Below are 15513 nucleotides of genomic sequence, written 5' to 3' on the forward strand. Positions count from 1 at the left end.
AACTTTATGGTAAAATATAATGTCTTTAAAACATCACTTTGTTTCTCATAGTTCTGGTGATAAGGAAGTCCGCCTAGACGCTCCTCCACGTGGTGTCGGCGGCATTAGCTCTCCGTATAGTTCCTCATCATTCTCTCATTGTTCAGTGTTTTAGCCTGAGTGTCTATACATGCCAGCAGGACCCCAAGGGATTGAAGTAGCCTGCCCTCTCAAGGTCTAGACAAAGAGTTAGCCAAGAAAACATACATGCAGCATTTTATGGGTCAAAACAAAGCACAAGTCCAGCCCAGATACTCGGGGTGGGAAAACAAACTTCACTTTGATGTGAGGACCTGAAAATATTGTGGCCATGATTTCCAACCTGCCACAGTATCTGACCAAGTTAACTATAAAGTTAAAATTGACCAAGTTGGTAAAACTCCAGATTCTGACTTCTGTCCCATACTTTTGCCCTAGAATTACTCTACTGCAGGATAGGAAATAAACAGAGACACCAAGGAAAAGCATGCAAATGGACTTCATCTGGATTTTAACTGCCCCCACCCCTTTGGGATCTTAGCTCCTGGATGCCCCCTGCCATGGCAGCTCAAGTCTTAACCACTGGACCACCATCAGTATTCAAGTCATGTATCTTAAAGCCTATTAGTGACATTTGACTTAAGAAACTAATCCCTTTTCTAGTCAACTAACATATCCACGTTTCTTGCCTGCTAAAGCCTACACTCCTAGCTTCTCTGAAAACTAGAGCATATAGTACTGTCAGTAGTTAAAGTGCAAGGACTTGTAATAGGAGCTAGGCTTAAATCCTGGCTTTGCTACTTTTTGTGACTTTGTGTTCCCCAGATTAACAGGAATGTCCATCTGGCAAGGTTTTTGTGAAGATTAAGAAAGGTAGTGTATTCAGAGATTAGCAGGTCTGGAACTTGGTAAGCATTCTGCAAGGTTAATAATTTTTGTTAGATAGGCCTGAGTCTGCATGAACGTGTATTGATGCCTTAAGATTTGCTTATGGGCGGGGGGGGGCAGGCACTTGGCTTTAGGGACTTTACACTCTCAAACAGTGAAGCCACCCCAAGAAGCTTTAGGGCTATACCTTTCTGAATTTTGAGTGCCTTTCCTTTTTTTTTCAGGGGGGCAGGGCAAAGTTTTCCTATAAATTTCCTTTGCTTGGTAGGCTTGCCCCCTTCTGGCAGAATGGGGAAGAGTTCAGTGATGTCGCACACCTGCAACCACTGAAACTGCTAAAAGCTATTGAGGTTAAAGAATCCAACTTTCAAAAACCTCTAGCCCTAAATTCAAGTGAATTCACATGAAAGCAAAGTCTAAATGTAAAATCTCTACATATAGATTTTTGTTTTTATCTGTTACATGGAAATTGATAATGATAGATGAAATAATATGAAAATGGACAACTCATAAGTTGAAAAAATGTTGAGACTATTTTGTTCTTCTAAATGGCAATAGTAAATTTCCTATAAACTTCATTTTACCTTTTTGACACAACAAAATGTTTACCATATATAATTTTAATTTAAAAAATGTTTTCCTAGGGAATTCCCTGGCAGTCCAGTGGTTAGGACTCAGTACTTTCACTGTTGACCAGGGTTCGACACCTGGTCAGGGAACTAAGATCCTGGAAGCCAAATGGTGCAGTGCCAGAAAAAAAATTAAAAATAACAAAAAAAGATTTTCTTTTTTAATGCTAATGTTTTAATGTTAACCTCAGCTAATCACTATATCCTTCAAATTACACAACATATGTAGCATCCCCAGATTGGTACTTAAAAGTGTTTGTATAGAAGCTGCATGAAAATGTTTTTGTGTACTTATTTCAAATACAATGAGAAATCTAAATGTTGATTTTTATATTTAATATAGTAAATTCTTTCTCACATTTTAGTTTTAGAAAGTATTGAAAATACTCTAATAAGTTTACATACAAGTAGATAAAGATAAAATTTAAAAGCCACAATATTTTAAAACATCACCAATGTATTACATGTTTGTATACTTATATGTTCTGCCTGAAATGTTGGCAAGAGATTTAAGTCACAACTGCTATTACATTAAATCATGATTTTAGTACATAAGGCATTTTATCTCTAAAAAATGAAAAGTGGCTGGAATCTTTGGAATTCTCTTCCCCCACTAACTCAACAAAGCCCAGATCTGTTGTAGTTTAGAACGCTGAGACACACTTTGGGCTACTCAAGCATAGCTGCTTTTTCACTGGTTAAATTGTTCACGATCTAATTGGTCATTTGCCTATCATACAATACTTGTGCACCTTAAAGACAAATAGCAGGGGAAACAGAATGCAGCAAATCTGTTAAGAAAACAGGTTGGATGCATGAGACAAGTGCTCAGGGCTGGTGCACTGGGAAGACCCAGAGGGATGGGATGGGGAGGGAGATGGGAGGGGGATCAGGATGGGGAACACATGTAAATCCATGGCTGATTCATGTCAATGTATGGCAAAAACCACTACAATATTGTAAAGTAATTAGCCTCCAACTAATAAAAATAAATGAAAAAAAAAGTAAAAAAAGAAAACACAGTTTGTATTAAAAACTAGAGCTACTTTTAGCTATTATTGAATGGATATGTACAAAAATCTTTTTTCAATATCTAAAATAACATTACTGAAAGCAGGAAGGCTTCCCTGGTGGCTCAGTGGGTAAAGAAACCACCTGCAATGCACGAGATCCAGGTTTGATCCCTGGGTTGGGAAGATCCCCCAGAGAAGGGAATGGCAACCTGCTCCAGTATTCTTGCCTGGAGAATCCCATGGACAGAGGAGTGTGGTAGACTATAGTAGCCCATGGGGTTGCAGAGAGTTGAACACAAATGAGTGACTAACACATTTACTTTCACTTTCAAAAGCAGGTAAGTAGAGGAGATATCTGTGTAAGAAAACAAAAACAGCAAAAATGTTTCCAAAACTAGCACAAGAGTGATTTACTTAAACTTTATTCTATATTTAAGATTAAACTAGAATGACTTCATGGATTGCAATCAAGACTACCAAATATGTACTTCAACAAAAATATTACGATCAGAACACATTTTAAGACTAAATATAATTAAGATGTCATTCTTCACTTGAATTTCTCTCAAACCTTCAGATTGCATTATTTTTATTGCTCCCCATCACGGGTAGCACAAAACTGTCTCTTTTTAGTTAAATAATTATGTGCCCATCAATAGACAAATGGATAAACATGTGGTGTATATATACAATGAATATGTTACCAAGCCCTGAAAAAGAATGAAATTTTGCCATTTGCAACCAAAAGAATGGAACTAGAGTGTATTATGCTAAGTCAGACAAAGGAAGACAGATACTGTACAATTTAACTTATATTTGGAACTTAAAAAACGGAACAAGTGAATCTGGAAAAAAAAAAACAACCAGAAGTAGATTCATAGATGATAAAACTGGTTGTTGTGAGGGAAAAGGGGTGGGGAAATGAGTGAAATAGGTGATAAAGATTAAGAGGTGCTAACTTCTAGTTATAAACAAGTCACAGGCATGTAATGTACAACATAGGAAATATAGTCACTATTTTAGTAACTCTGTCTGGTTACAGATAGTAACTATAGTTATTATGGTGATAATTTTGTAATGTATAAAAATACTGGATCACTATGTTGTACACCTGAAGCTAATACTATAAGTCAATTTAAAAAAATGACACAGGCCATACATAGCATTAAGAAATGTTTTAAACAATTAAAAAAGAAAGAATTTCATAGATTCAGCTATTTTAAGTGACCACAGGGGTTTAGGATATACAGTTATATAAATTTGCTCAGGCAAAAACATAACCACATGTCCTATGAGGCCGTTACCTGTGAGGAAGTCATTTAACTATTGTCTGAGCCTAGCTCACCACTCATATACAACTATGGTTTTATTGCTCTGTTTATCAATATAAGGAAAAAATGTCCATAAAGTAAAAAATACTATTTGTGAAAAATTGTTTCCAAAAGAAAGGTAACTGATAGTGTTACAATGGAAAAGGAAAGATTAAGTCTTTGTAGTATGAGCTACAAGGTAGAGGTTTCAGATAAAGTGGCAGGATGAATTTGGCAATAATTTATCTCAGATACAAATAAACTTCTTATATGCTTTATATAGGAAATTAAAACGAATAATAACTTTATGGACTATCTAGGCAATATAAAAATCACTGGGAGAAAGCTAAAGATGGAAAAAAGCAGAATTTAAAACATAAAGATAGGCAATGGAATAGAAAAATCTAGTAATTGACTAAGATCAATGAATATATAACTTATGATGATAAGAGTATATATATTTAATGGAGAAAGGACATTAAATAGTGATTCATCAAGGAAAAAAGAAATCTACCTCATACTCTATACAAAAATTAATTCTGCAGTTTTAGATAAAAACATAACAAAATAAAAATATAAATTAAAAAATTAAGCTTCTAGAAAACTGAAGAATATCTTCGTGATCTTGGAGTGGGCAAACATTTCTAAAAGAGAACACCAAAAAAGAATAATTACAAAATAAAACATTCATAAATTGGATTTAATTAAATTTAGGAACTCCTTTTATTAAAAAAAAAAAAAACCCACCATTAATAGAGTGAAAAGGCAAAGCTCAGGCAAACCCACAAGGATTAAAATGTAGAATATATAAATAATTCCAACAAATCAATATGAAAAAGACAAATCACTAAAGAGAAAAACAGGTACAGAGTTGCCAGATGATAGAATATGTGTGTACTCAGCTTTAGTAGATAAGCCAAACAGTATCTTTTTGAGACTTGAACAGATCCTTCACAAAAATGAACAGCCACATGGTCCTAAGCAGGTAAGAATGTACTCAACCTCATTAGTCAGTAGGGAAATACGTAACAATCAGAACAACCAATTTTGAAAACTGGCCGTATCTACAAAGCTGAATATATATGCATACTCTACAAAAACTGCACTCCTGAATTATCTACCCAACAGATGCATATATATAAGTGCACCAAAACACATTAAAAAGTATTTATAGCAACAAAATTTTTATAATTTTCTGAAGCTGAAAACAACACAAATGTCTGTTAGTAGCAGAACAGACAAACTGTGATATATTCACACAATACAAAACTCTAGCAATGAAAAATGAATAAAGGAACTGCTGCACATAATAAATCTTACAGACCCAGAGGGAAGCTTCTCAGTGGCTAGTCCTATTCTACTGCTTGAGGGTGGTCACACTCATAGAAGTGTGTACTTCGTGATGGTTAGTATACTTTCTGCACCCTCTGAATACATGTATACTTCAATGAAGTACTTCAAGGAAGGTGTTCCAAAGCAACTCCTCCCCAAAAGAAGTCTTTACAGATGATTTCAGTGCCATATCATACAAGTCATAAAGTGTATGGAGACTAGGTATTTTTTTCAGTTAAACTTTATTTCAGTTTAAATTTTATTAAGAAAAATGACATGCTGTAGAGGTGTTTGTTTCTTGTGAATATCAAATGCCCACTGGATTCACAATTCTTTCTCTTTTTTTTTACCAAATATATGAGGAAAATGTGAAATTCTAAGACTACTGAGCTTTGAAAATTTTTTGACATGAAATTATAATAGCATTTTCTCTTCCACAGTGATTCTCCTTCTGTTCATATATGATTACTTTATCTCACCTTAGTCTTGTAATTTCTTCCCTCTTTTGTATGCAGAGGGAAAGTACAGGTATCTATCAACTTCAATCCAAAATGTCAAAATTCAAACTTGGTACTTATGGACAGGACCTCTGCTGCAGTGCAGGATGGGAAGAAAGCAGTTCCCCTTATCCAACTGCACCTTTGTTTGGAGATTTCATGGATCCCAGTAGGCAATAATGATAAGGCTGAGAAGTATGAATAGGGCCGACTCAAGATAAGTATTTAGAACTGCACAGCCATGTTGTTGCAGAAGGTGCTCCCTATTTTATAAACAAGAGATTAAACCCCATTCACACATGACTTAAAGATAAGATTGAGCTGGCAGGAAGGTGGATATTAAGTCTAATTTTCTAAAAATGAGGAATGAAAAACCAAAACAAATAGGCACTGTAAATTTGTTTTTGTTTTTTTAATGACAGGTCAAATATCCTGAACACATATAGTTTGATAGTCTTCTAATCCCAGTTGAGTTCAAATATTAAAGTAACACACACAAGCTAAGAGAATTCAATATTGTTCCAAGGCACTTACTGAATCTCCATGACTAGATGAAAACAAGGACAATTAGGATGGACAATTAGACAGTATATAATATAAAAATAACTTTTTGCTTACAATTTACAAAATGTATTATTATTACAATCTTTGATCTCTGATAACCTGTAAAGCTGGCTGCATGAATCCAGCAATTTTAAAAAATCAGAAACTATTTTCTAAAACTTCAGGGCAAATAATTTACAAATAAGGTACACAAAGATTTAGACCATGCAGAAATTTCTTACATCTTCTGTTAATAATATTTTATGACTGCAACTTTATCAAATTATATACCTACTTGCCCTGTACATATACAAAATAATGCATACATGATAAAACATTAGCAAAAAAGAGTAGTCCTTAAACTCAATTTATCATAAAAGTATTACTATATTAACATGTCTACAAGCAGCGTGTAACAGGGTTAAGAGACATTAAGGCAATAATACTTGAAGTTACAAAATAAACCAAATGTAATACTTTTCCTAAGTGTAATATAAGGCAGGTAGATGGTCCCAGCAAAAAAAAAAAAAAAAAGAAAAGAAAAAATCACTAAGGTAACAATCTACACTGCTGTTCGTCCCACATTTTTAAGATGGAATACCATAAATCTGGCTTTCAGTGGCACTTGAATTTTCCAGTATAATTTAAAGTGTCTTTTAGTTCCCTGAATCATGTCCATTCTGAAGGTGGATCTCTTGGTCCTTTAGGTTTTCCACAGCGATTACCAAAACCTAAATCAAAATACCACAATAGTTGGCTAGTGTTCAGAAATAGTTTTACACTATTAAACCATATCTGTAGACATTCTTCTTTTCTGGAACAAATAAATTTCCATATGGAAATTTAGCATTTAAACAAATATTTACAAACATAAACCAACTCTTAATTTCTTCTGTATAGTTGAAAAAATAACTGTTACTTTTATAAAAATAAAATCAATTCTATAAAAATGTAAGAGAAACATTTAGGATATTTTAGTCTTTTCAACACAAAAGTAAGATTTGTTTACATACTACATTTTATATTTTAGTTTTTAATCTCATATGAAACAGGATAAATTTATTTTATAATTAATTCCAAGCAACTTTGATGGTACATGTTTTATTCTTAGCAAGTGTCATTTAAAAACCTGAAGAAATCATAGCATAAAGTTTGATAAACTTTGCCTTAAGGAAATTCTGGAATGATGGCAAATAACTGTTTTTCATTCTTGCCAGCATTAAACACAATTATAGTTTAAAAATTATTTTGTAAACAAATTACCAATCTCTGTGGCTTCTGTTGGACTTTCTGATAGTTGATCTTTCTTGTTACTAAAAGTAGGTGGACATTCTGTACAGGTCTCTGTATGAATACCTCGTGCTGGATGATCTAAAATGCAAACCAAAGCCATTATTAATCAGTCATTTGTCGTATAATATGTAAAAAATTCCTCTAATTGCTTTTAATGTGGGCAAATAGTTAAAAGACCAGTTTTCTCTTGAGCATCATAATTTCAGAGGCCCAGGCAAATGCAAGGGTAATGAACACAGGAAATCATGTTAGGTGTGCTTACAGGCACCTAGAAATCTGCTATGTGAAACTTCTCCTTATACTCTTACTTTAACTTCAACTGAAACGCTTTTCTGTGGAAATCAATAGCAAATAAGTTCATAGTTTATTAATGGAGTTAATATTTGTACCTAAAAAAGTAGTAATTCTTTTAAGGTTTAGTATTGCTTAAATTAGTATTGCTTAAATTGTAGATAGTTTACTTATTTAACTGCCAGTGCTTAAAACTAGTAACAAAAGAAATCAACTACTATGATTCAGTCATTCTTTCACCACTCACCACCTTCATCACATCCCCTATACCCCTGTAATGAACTTCTCTGGAAACTTCTGGAAACTTGGAATATAAGTCAAATGATAGACTATCCTTGTCATCAGGTACTCAAAGTCTAGAAAGAGGCTGACAAACTTTTTCTATATATGGCTAGACAATAAATACTTTAGGCTTTGTAAGCCACATATGGTCTCTGTCCCATATTCTTCATGGATTTTTGTTTTTATTTTCTAAAGTTAATTTTGCTTTAAAAAATAATAAAATTTATTTTATTTTTTAATTTTACTGGAGTATAGTTGATTTACAATGTTGCATTTCTTTGTTTTTATGTTTAAACAACTCTTTAAAATGTAAAAACCATTTATTCAGCTCAAGGGCAGAATAAGAAAACAACCCAAGAGCAGAATTAGGCCTATGGGATATAGTTTGCCAATCCTTGGTCTCGTAGGAGAAACAGACAAGAACATTATTATAGCAGTGTGGTAAGTATAGGGACAGAGAAGAGAGGCATGTAGATGAAACTAGTGGTGGTGATACATTCATGGTTGCCTTCTATGAGGAAATGATGATTTACATTAAAAGCCTCAATTTTCTGAATGAAGTAAAAGGTTTACTACTGAGTAAGAGTTAGTGGGATTCATGATTTTAGAAAAAAATAAATGCTGAGGGCTCAACTGTGGATCAATCCCAGAACTGTATGCTCAATCAATAAAACTGAACAATGTTCCTCAGCAGTATTGAGTAATCTTGAGGGATAAAATAAGATGGCATGGGAATCAGGGACAAGAAAGTTAAGGATAACTATGTGTGTGATTAACGTGATGGATGATGGTATTTAGACTGAATAGAGGAGAAAGAGAAACCAGAAAGGAGTTAACAAAGAAAATAAAAGACCCAGGGATCTAGCAGTAGTAATATAATAAAGATAATAATAACAGCACTGCTACCATTTCAGTGCCTACCATGTGCTGGGCACTGTGTACCTTCATAACAATCATAACCTCCTCTAGAGTAGGTTACTATCATTATCTGCATTTCACAGAGAAGAAAATTGAGGCCTAGAAAGATTAGGTCACTTCCCAAAGCCACGTCATAAGTAAACTGGCAAAAATAAGATTCCAATCTCGGTAGGCTTGACGCTAAAACTTCTGCTCTTTTTCCTTATATGTTGCCTCAGAAAAGTAAACAGAGAATAATAAACAGTTAATGTGATGGAATGAGCTCCATTAGGTACAGATTCAGGGTGACAGCAGCTGAGGCAGAAGAGAGGTTAGGGCAGAGATGATAGATAAACTGAGGGAACTGTACAGGCTAGGATGTTTGGTGAGCCACTCACATGGTTACTCCTTTAAAGGAATGAACAATAACTGGACCTATTTTACTGTGATAGTAAAAGTAATGCAATGGAAAAATTTTCTAACTTGGCATTATAACACTGGGTTGAGCTAACATAAGCTTACAGACCTTCACAAACGTGAAAGTCCTAAAATTTCCAAAACAACCCAATTCAATCATCTAGGTTAATTTTGGGCATTTATTCAAATCACTGTCACATCTAGATTCTAGGTGTTTTTATAAACAACAGAAAAAAATATAAGAAACTATTCTAAAAATTATTTCCTTCCTATCAGTCATTAATGACTGATAATAAATGCTGTTATGCTCCTGACCCATAATAATACCTGATATAATAATAAATTTAAAAGAATTACACTACATAATTCAGGTTTCAGAAAAGTCATCCTACATATTTTTTCACATGGAGAAATAACCAAATAATAACACCAAAAACAAACAAATAACCAAATGTGTACACCATGAGACATGCTATTTTATGTAACTTAATCTATATAATCTATAGCAGAAAAGAACACAATCCAACTTACCACATCTTTCACTTCCAGAGGTTATCAAGCCCTATAAGGAAGACATTCAAAAACTATTATAGTATATCCCTTTCATGCACATAGTATAGAAAATGTGGTGTTATATGAGTATATATCCCAATAAATCAAGATCTATCAAGATTCTCGGTGTCAAAGGAAAAGAAAACAATGGTATTTTCAATTAAGAGTTAAAAATTTTAATATGGTGTTTTTATATTGGGAATAAAAAGACAGGGAAATCCATTTTTCCTTCTGGATGAAAACCAAACTTACAGCATTTACTGATGAGATAATATGCATACAAGTGCATTTTGCCAAGCCTCTACTGTATTCATCAAATTATATTACTGACTGTAAGACATATCTTTATTAGTATGTTACCAATACTTTATGTACCAGTTAAAGTATGTCACAATGTTTTTTTTAACCAATTTTAAGATAAACTCCAATTTCAGAGATATTCAAATATGAGGAAAATACACAAAATATTAATGTTGATAAAAATAGCATTCCCATTGCTAAAATATTGAGCTACCAAAACATTTCCTGAATGTGAAAGGAAACCTCACGTAACCAGAAGAAACAAAGGGAAAGACTATATACCTGATTTTATAATAGAAAGAACAAACTCTAGGATGTACTATGACTCTGAAAATCATTAACTCCTGTTCCATTCATATCTCCAAAATGGTTTGAAACAAGGCATAAGTTACAAATTTCAAAAGCATCTTGGAAAATAATACTCTGAAGTGATGGTCATGATGTTCTTTAAAAAAATTTTTGATCTGACATTTTATATAGGCTTTTTATCTGAAATCATAGCATAAGATACAATTATCAAAAATTATATTTAATAGTGTTAAGGTAACAGCTTTTATAATAAACAACTGTTAAGATCAATTAATAAAAGAACAAAAATATTGAGCTATAGCTGTTCTAATCCCGAAAAGACTCACTTCAGTTTTTTTCTGTTCAGACTGTTCCTCATTTTGAAGTTCATTCCACTCAGCTCTTACAGATGTATCTGAGAAAAATTAAATCTTACAATTAAAATTAACATCTTTAATTCTTTAAATTTCTTGCATTCAGGTAATATTTAAAAACAGATATTACAGATATATAGAAACTATCACTTCCACTAAATTTTTTCCCAGTTTTTATTAACTGAAGAATATTCCTTCAATTTTTTCTTTTTAAAATTTAAAAATTCCATTATCAGAGCTTATATATAAGCACATTGTAATCTACAGGTATGACAGATTTATTTATTTAGCATTAATGAAGTTTACAGCTTCACTATTTTTTTTTAATTCTTAATCAGTTAAAATTAATAAAATACTGGTAAAATGCAACAGATAAGACAGGTAGTAAGCACCTTCACTGAGCACAAGACATTGTAAATATAGCAAAGTTGTTTCTGTATTCCTTTTCAGGATGAGGAGGAGAAATATGTATGTGATCACTTTCTCCCACTTTTCATTGATATTCTTGTGGACTTAAGTGTCACTCAACATCATCTGAGTGACGCTGCCAACAACAGAATTTAAATGTATGTCTTTTCCTATGTAAGTGCTATTTTTATCGAATGAAAAGACAAATTGTATATTGTTATAATTACATTTAACTGAATTATAGTATTTGATATAAATGCAGCCATTTTTTTTTTAAATGCAGCCATTTTATTAGCAGTCTTAGCAAATAAAAACACCATTTTAAGGTATTTTTCATACAAAATATTAAAAACATTTATCAGTGTAAATTCAAGCCTGTTTTTGAATTTAATTATGCAGCTCAAGAGCAACAGATTATAATTAGCCATGTTTTTCAGAGCTTATTATTAGAGTATAAAATACATAAAATCAGAAAGATACACTCACTATGTTCATTTGCTAGTACAAATGATTCAGGAGTTCTTTCAGGTAGGGGAGGAGGCGAATCTTCACTAACATCAACATCTATATTAAATACATAAAATTTAGACAAATTATGAACTTGTTAGAAATGTTAACTCATTTAAAAATGAACTTGTTATCTAAACAAAATGAGAGTTTTTTTGACATTCTTAAAGATCACTGTCACAAGTATCTAAGAGAACTGGCCTTTAAAAGTGCAAAAAATAAACAAGATATCCTTATCACTAGACTCATTATCAAAAAGAATTAGGAAGCTTATTGAGCAAAAAAACCTCCATCATTGTTGCACAGAAGAAATGTCAGTGATTCTCCTGACACCCTTTAGGCATCAACCACACTGTCCTCTGAGTTTTCAAACTCCAACAGAGAAGCCAGCAGGCAAGTGCCACTGGGCTTGCTGATGATCCTTTGAGTCCACAAAGGGAAGCTTTGTCATTTGAAGTCAGTGTTTCCCAAACTATAATCAACAGCACAACTTCATTTATGAGTTTTGCCATACTGTGGACCATATAAATATATATTTAAGTCCCACTCATTTTCAACTTAATGATGTACTTCAGTCATGTTTTAAATAAATATTCATGACTAAAATAGATTGATAGTGCTAGTTATTTTTCTAATACACAAAGTATAACCATTACAAATTTTAGGGCAAGAGAGGGGACTTATGTATACCTATGGCTGATCCATGTTGATGTATGGTAGAAACTAAGATAATATTGATAAGCAATTATCCTCCAATTAAAAATAATTTTTAAAAAGGGTGCACTAAAATGATTCACATGAAAGCAAATTTTTTTGGAATGTTCATTTCTTTAGTGCCTAAAATCTTGTAAACAGTGCCATATGACCATACTTTGAGAATACTGACTGAAGCCATATTATAAAAGCTTTTCATCAGCAAAAACAAAATTAGCTCTTGGAAAAGATAATGCATTAAGTAAGTCTCATTAAGTAAGTCTCATCAGTTAGCCTTATGATGCACATGAAGACTATTAGATCCTTTGACGCTTCACTGGAGGTAGATAAAGAAAATATAAAGATACAATTTTTTGTATCCGTAACCCTTAAAAATATTAAGAACTGTGCTATGATACTTTGCTGTTTTACATTTGACAGGACACGAATTAAAAAGAGAGTGAAAATCAAGAAAATCCTTTTCAATTTTCAACATGCATGAGGCTAGGTATGATTACTCTGGTCCTTCCTACATTTATTTAACTGAAGCCAAAGAAAATACAGCCCCCTGGATTCTCCTGAGAAGAGTTACAGTCCAGTACTTTATATATATAATATCAGTATTGTAACTGTTTCTTGCATATAAAGTTAAGCAAGTAAAAGAACTATCCACCTTACCTGGCAGTAACGGTCTGAGTATTAATCCTATTTCCCCTTGCCCCTTTGTTACTAACAGCTCACAGTGAAGAGATGGGTATTGTAAGGAAGGAATGCATAATCTTGGCATTGTGGTGTCATTTCATAATTAAGTGAACAAATCAGGAAGTAGTCTGGTTGTTTACATCAAGTATCTTTTGGAAACTCTATACCTCTTCTGTTGTAACAGTCCTCATTTTTAAGACTTTATTTTCTAACTGTATACTTGGCTTCTCAATTGCATGTTTCTCTCTGGATCTTTGAATTGCCTTTCCTGTGTAATAAAATTCTGTTTCAGATGTTAGCTAACCAGAGATGCACATTTTCATAGGCTTTTGTAAATAATACACTTTATGGGAGCCTAGTGTAGCCATGTTTGAAAATCTTTCAGGAGGCCTGAGTCAATATTAAAATCAGAATTCATAGCCAGGAATTTGTTTTCAGGCAATAACTTATGCAAAAGGTTGTTTCAGGCATCAAAATTATTCCATAACAAATTTTAAAGCAAACAAGCAAACAATAATCTAATCCTGGTGTCAATGGTTCATCTACAAGGTAAAGTATGAATAACATTAAAATTTAGGACTGCTTGAGGGACTTCCCCGGCAGTCCAGTGGTTAAGAATACACACTTCCACTGCAGGGTATATAAGTTCGAGCCCTGGTCAGGGAACTAAGATCCTAGTACAGTGTGTTCAAAACAAAACAAAACAAAAAGAACTGCCTGTAGTTATGTTGCAACACAGAAGTTCTACAGGAAAATCTTGAATGCCAAAGTCATTTAAGCATAGTTTTGGTCAAACTGCACTGCCTGATACGCTAAAACAAACAAACAAAAACAAAAATGACAATTTCTTGTCTATGTATTTTCTTGTGTAGCTATAACCCAGCAGTTATTTTTCAAATCCTGAAGTTGAGGGAAAAAATATTAACAGTTTTAAATTATGCCAAACTGTTACAATATTTATTATGGCAACCAGTATCTTCTAAAGATCCCTCAAATAAAATGCAGAAGAACAAAGAACTAGCTTGCTGCTGCTGCTACGTCGCTTCAGTCGTGTCTGACTCTGTGCGACCCCACAGACGGCAGCCCACCAGGCTCTGCCGCCCCGGGGATTCTCCAGGCAAGAACGCTGGAGAGGGTTGCCATTTCCTTCTCCAAGAACTAGCGTAGTTCTTAGTAAATTTAAGAAACTAGCTTAGACTCTCATCTACTCTATCAGATAGATCCCCAAAATAAAGAAAATGATAAATAATGTTTGAGGTGAGGAAAACAGGTACCACAATATGGGTGGACTTGTCAGAATTAGAAGAAGTCACCTTTCATGTTCACAGTACTAATTTTGCCTGCACATAATAAATAGCAGTCTGTATGTGTCACTACCAAAGTTCATGGATAAGTAAAAGACCATTGATAATCAATCTATCAGTAAATAGCTTTTGAGTTTATATATTTGCTCCCAACTTTATGTTCTATTTGAGATAGCAATCATGGTAATTTTTATCAGATTAAAGAGGAGTTTCAAGACCCAATAATACATCATGCAACTTAGGGCATGTGTTATCTTGAGATGCTTAGATTGCTTAAAGAGTCATTAATTCAACAGTAGTAGCACTGATGACTAGATATGGAAATATCCCATTTTTTACTGACTGAATTAAACTTCCCATATTCTGTTAAGCAGTTGCAATATTGCTCCTTGGTTAACCTCATTGTTGAAAGGAGCTTTTACTAAGAACAATTTTAAAGAGGTATGTTGTAGTTAAAAGATCATAAAATATAATGAAAAAAATATCTGTTATGTTTTTGTTGTTTAGTTACTAAGTCGTGTCCAACTCTTTGCGGACTGTAGCCTGCTCCTGTCCGTGGAATTTTCCAGGCAAGAAAACTGGATTGGGTTGCCATTTCTTTCTCCTGAGGATCTTCCCAACCCAGGGATAGAACCCTCATTTCCTGCACTGGTAGGTGGATTCTTTACCACTGAGCCAACTGGGAATCCCTTACTCTCTGTAACATACATGGGTGAAATTAAATAGCCAATATGTCAGTGTCACTTTAAGTAATTCTACCTTCTCTAAATTATTTCCAACTATTCAATCATAGACCCATTTATACTAAGAATTGTAAGATATAAGAAGAGAAAGTTTTCAGTTACAACAACTGAAATATTTTGGAAACACAAAGTCTGGTAATGCACTGTGATCAAACTAAGGTAACAATAAAAATAAATTGTTGTTATTGTTCAGTTCATAAGTCATGTTTGACTCTCTTGTGACCCCAGGGAC

At 33.3% G+C, this 15513-nt stretch overlaps 1 protein-coding gene across 1 annotated transcript in view; it reads right to left on the minus strand.

Annotated features, from left to right (window-relative positions):
- Positions 1 to 5413: 5413 nt before the first annotated feature.
- The window catches only part of PTPN12 (protein tyrosine phosphatase non-receptor type 12), an 86592-nt gene continuing 76492 nt past the window's right edge, over positions 5414 to 15513 (minus strand). Inside the window, exons 14-18 of the mRNA XM_065938595.1 lie at positions 11819 to 11896; positions 10898 to 10965; positions 9942 to 9972; positions 7494 to 7601; positions 5414 to 6961 (exon numbers count right to left, since the gene is read on the minus strand). Of these exons, the coding sequence (XP_065794667.1) occupies positions 6900 to 6961; positions 7494 to 7601; positions 9942 to 9972; positions 10898 to 10965; positions 11819 to 11896 (347 nt within the window). The 3' untranslated portion in view covers positions 5414 to 6899. The remainder of the gene's footprint in view (positions 6962 to 7493; positions 7602 to 9941; positions 9973 to 10897; positions 10966 to 11818; positions 11897 to 15513) is intronic.

Source organism: Muntiacus reevesi, chromosome 6, assembly GCF_963930625.1.
Source record: "Muntiacus reevesi chromosome 6, mMunRee1.1, whole genome shotgun sequence".
NCBI lineage: Eukaryota > Metazoa > Chordata > Mammalia > Artiodactyla > Cervidae > Muntiacus > Muntiacus reevesi.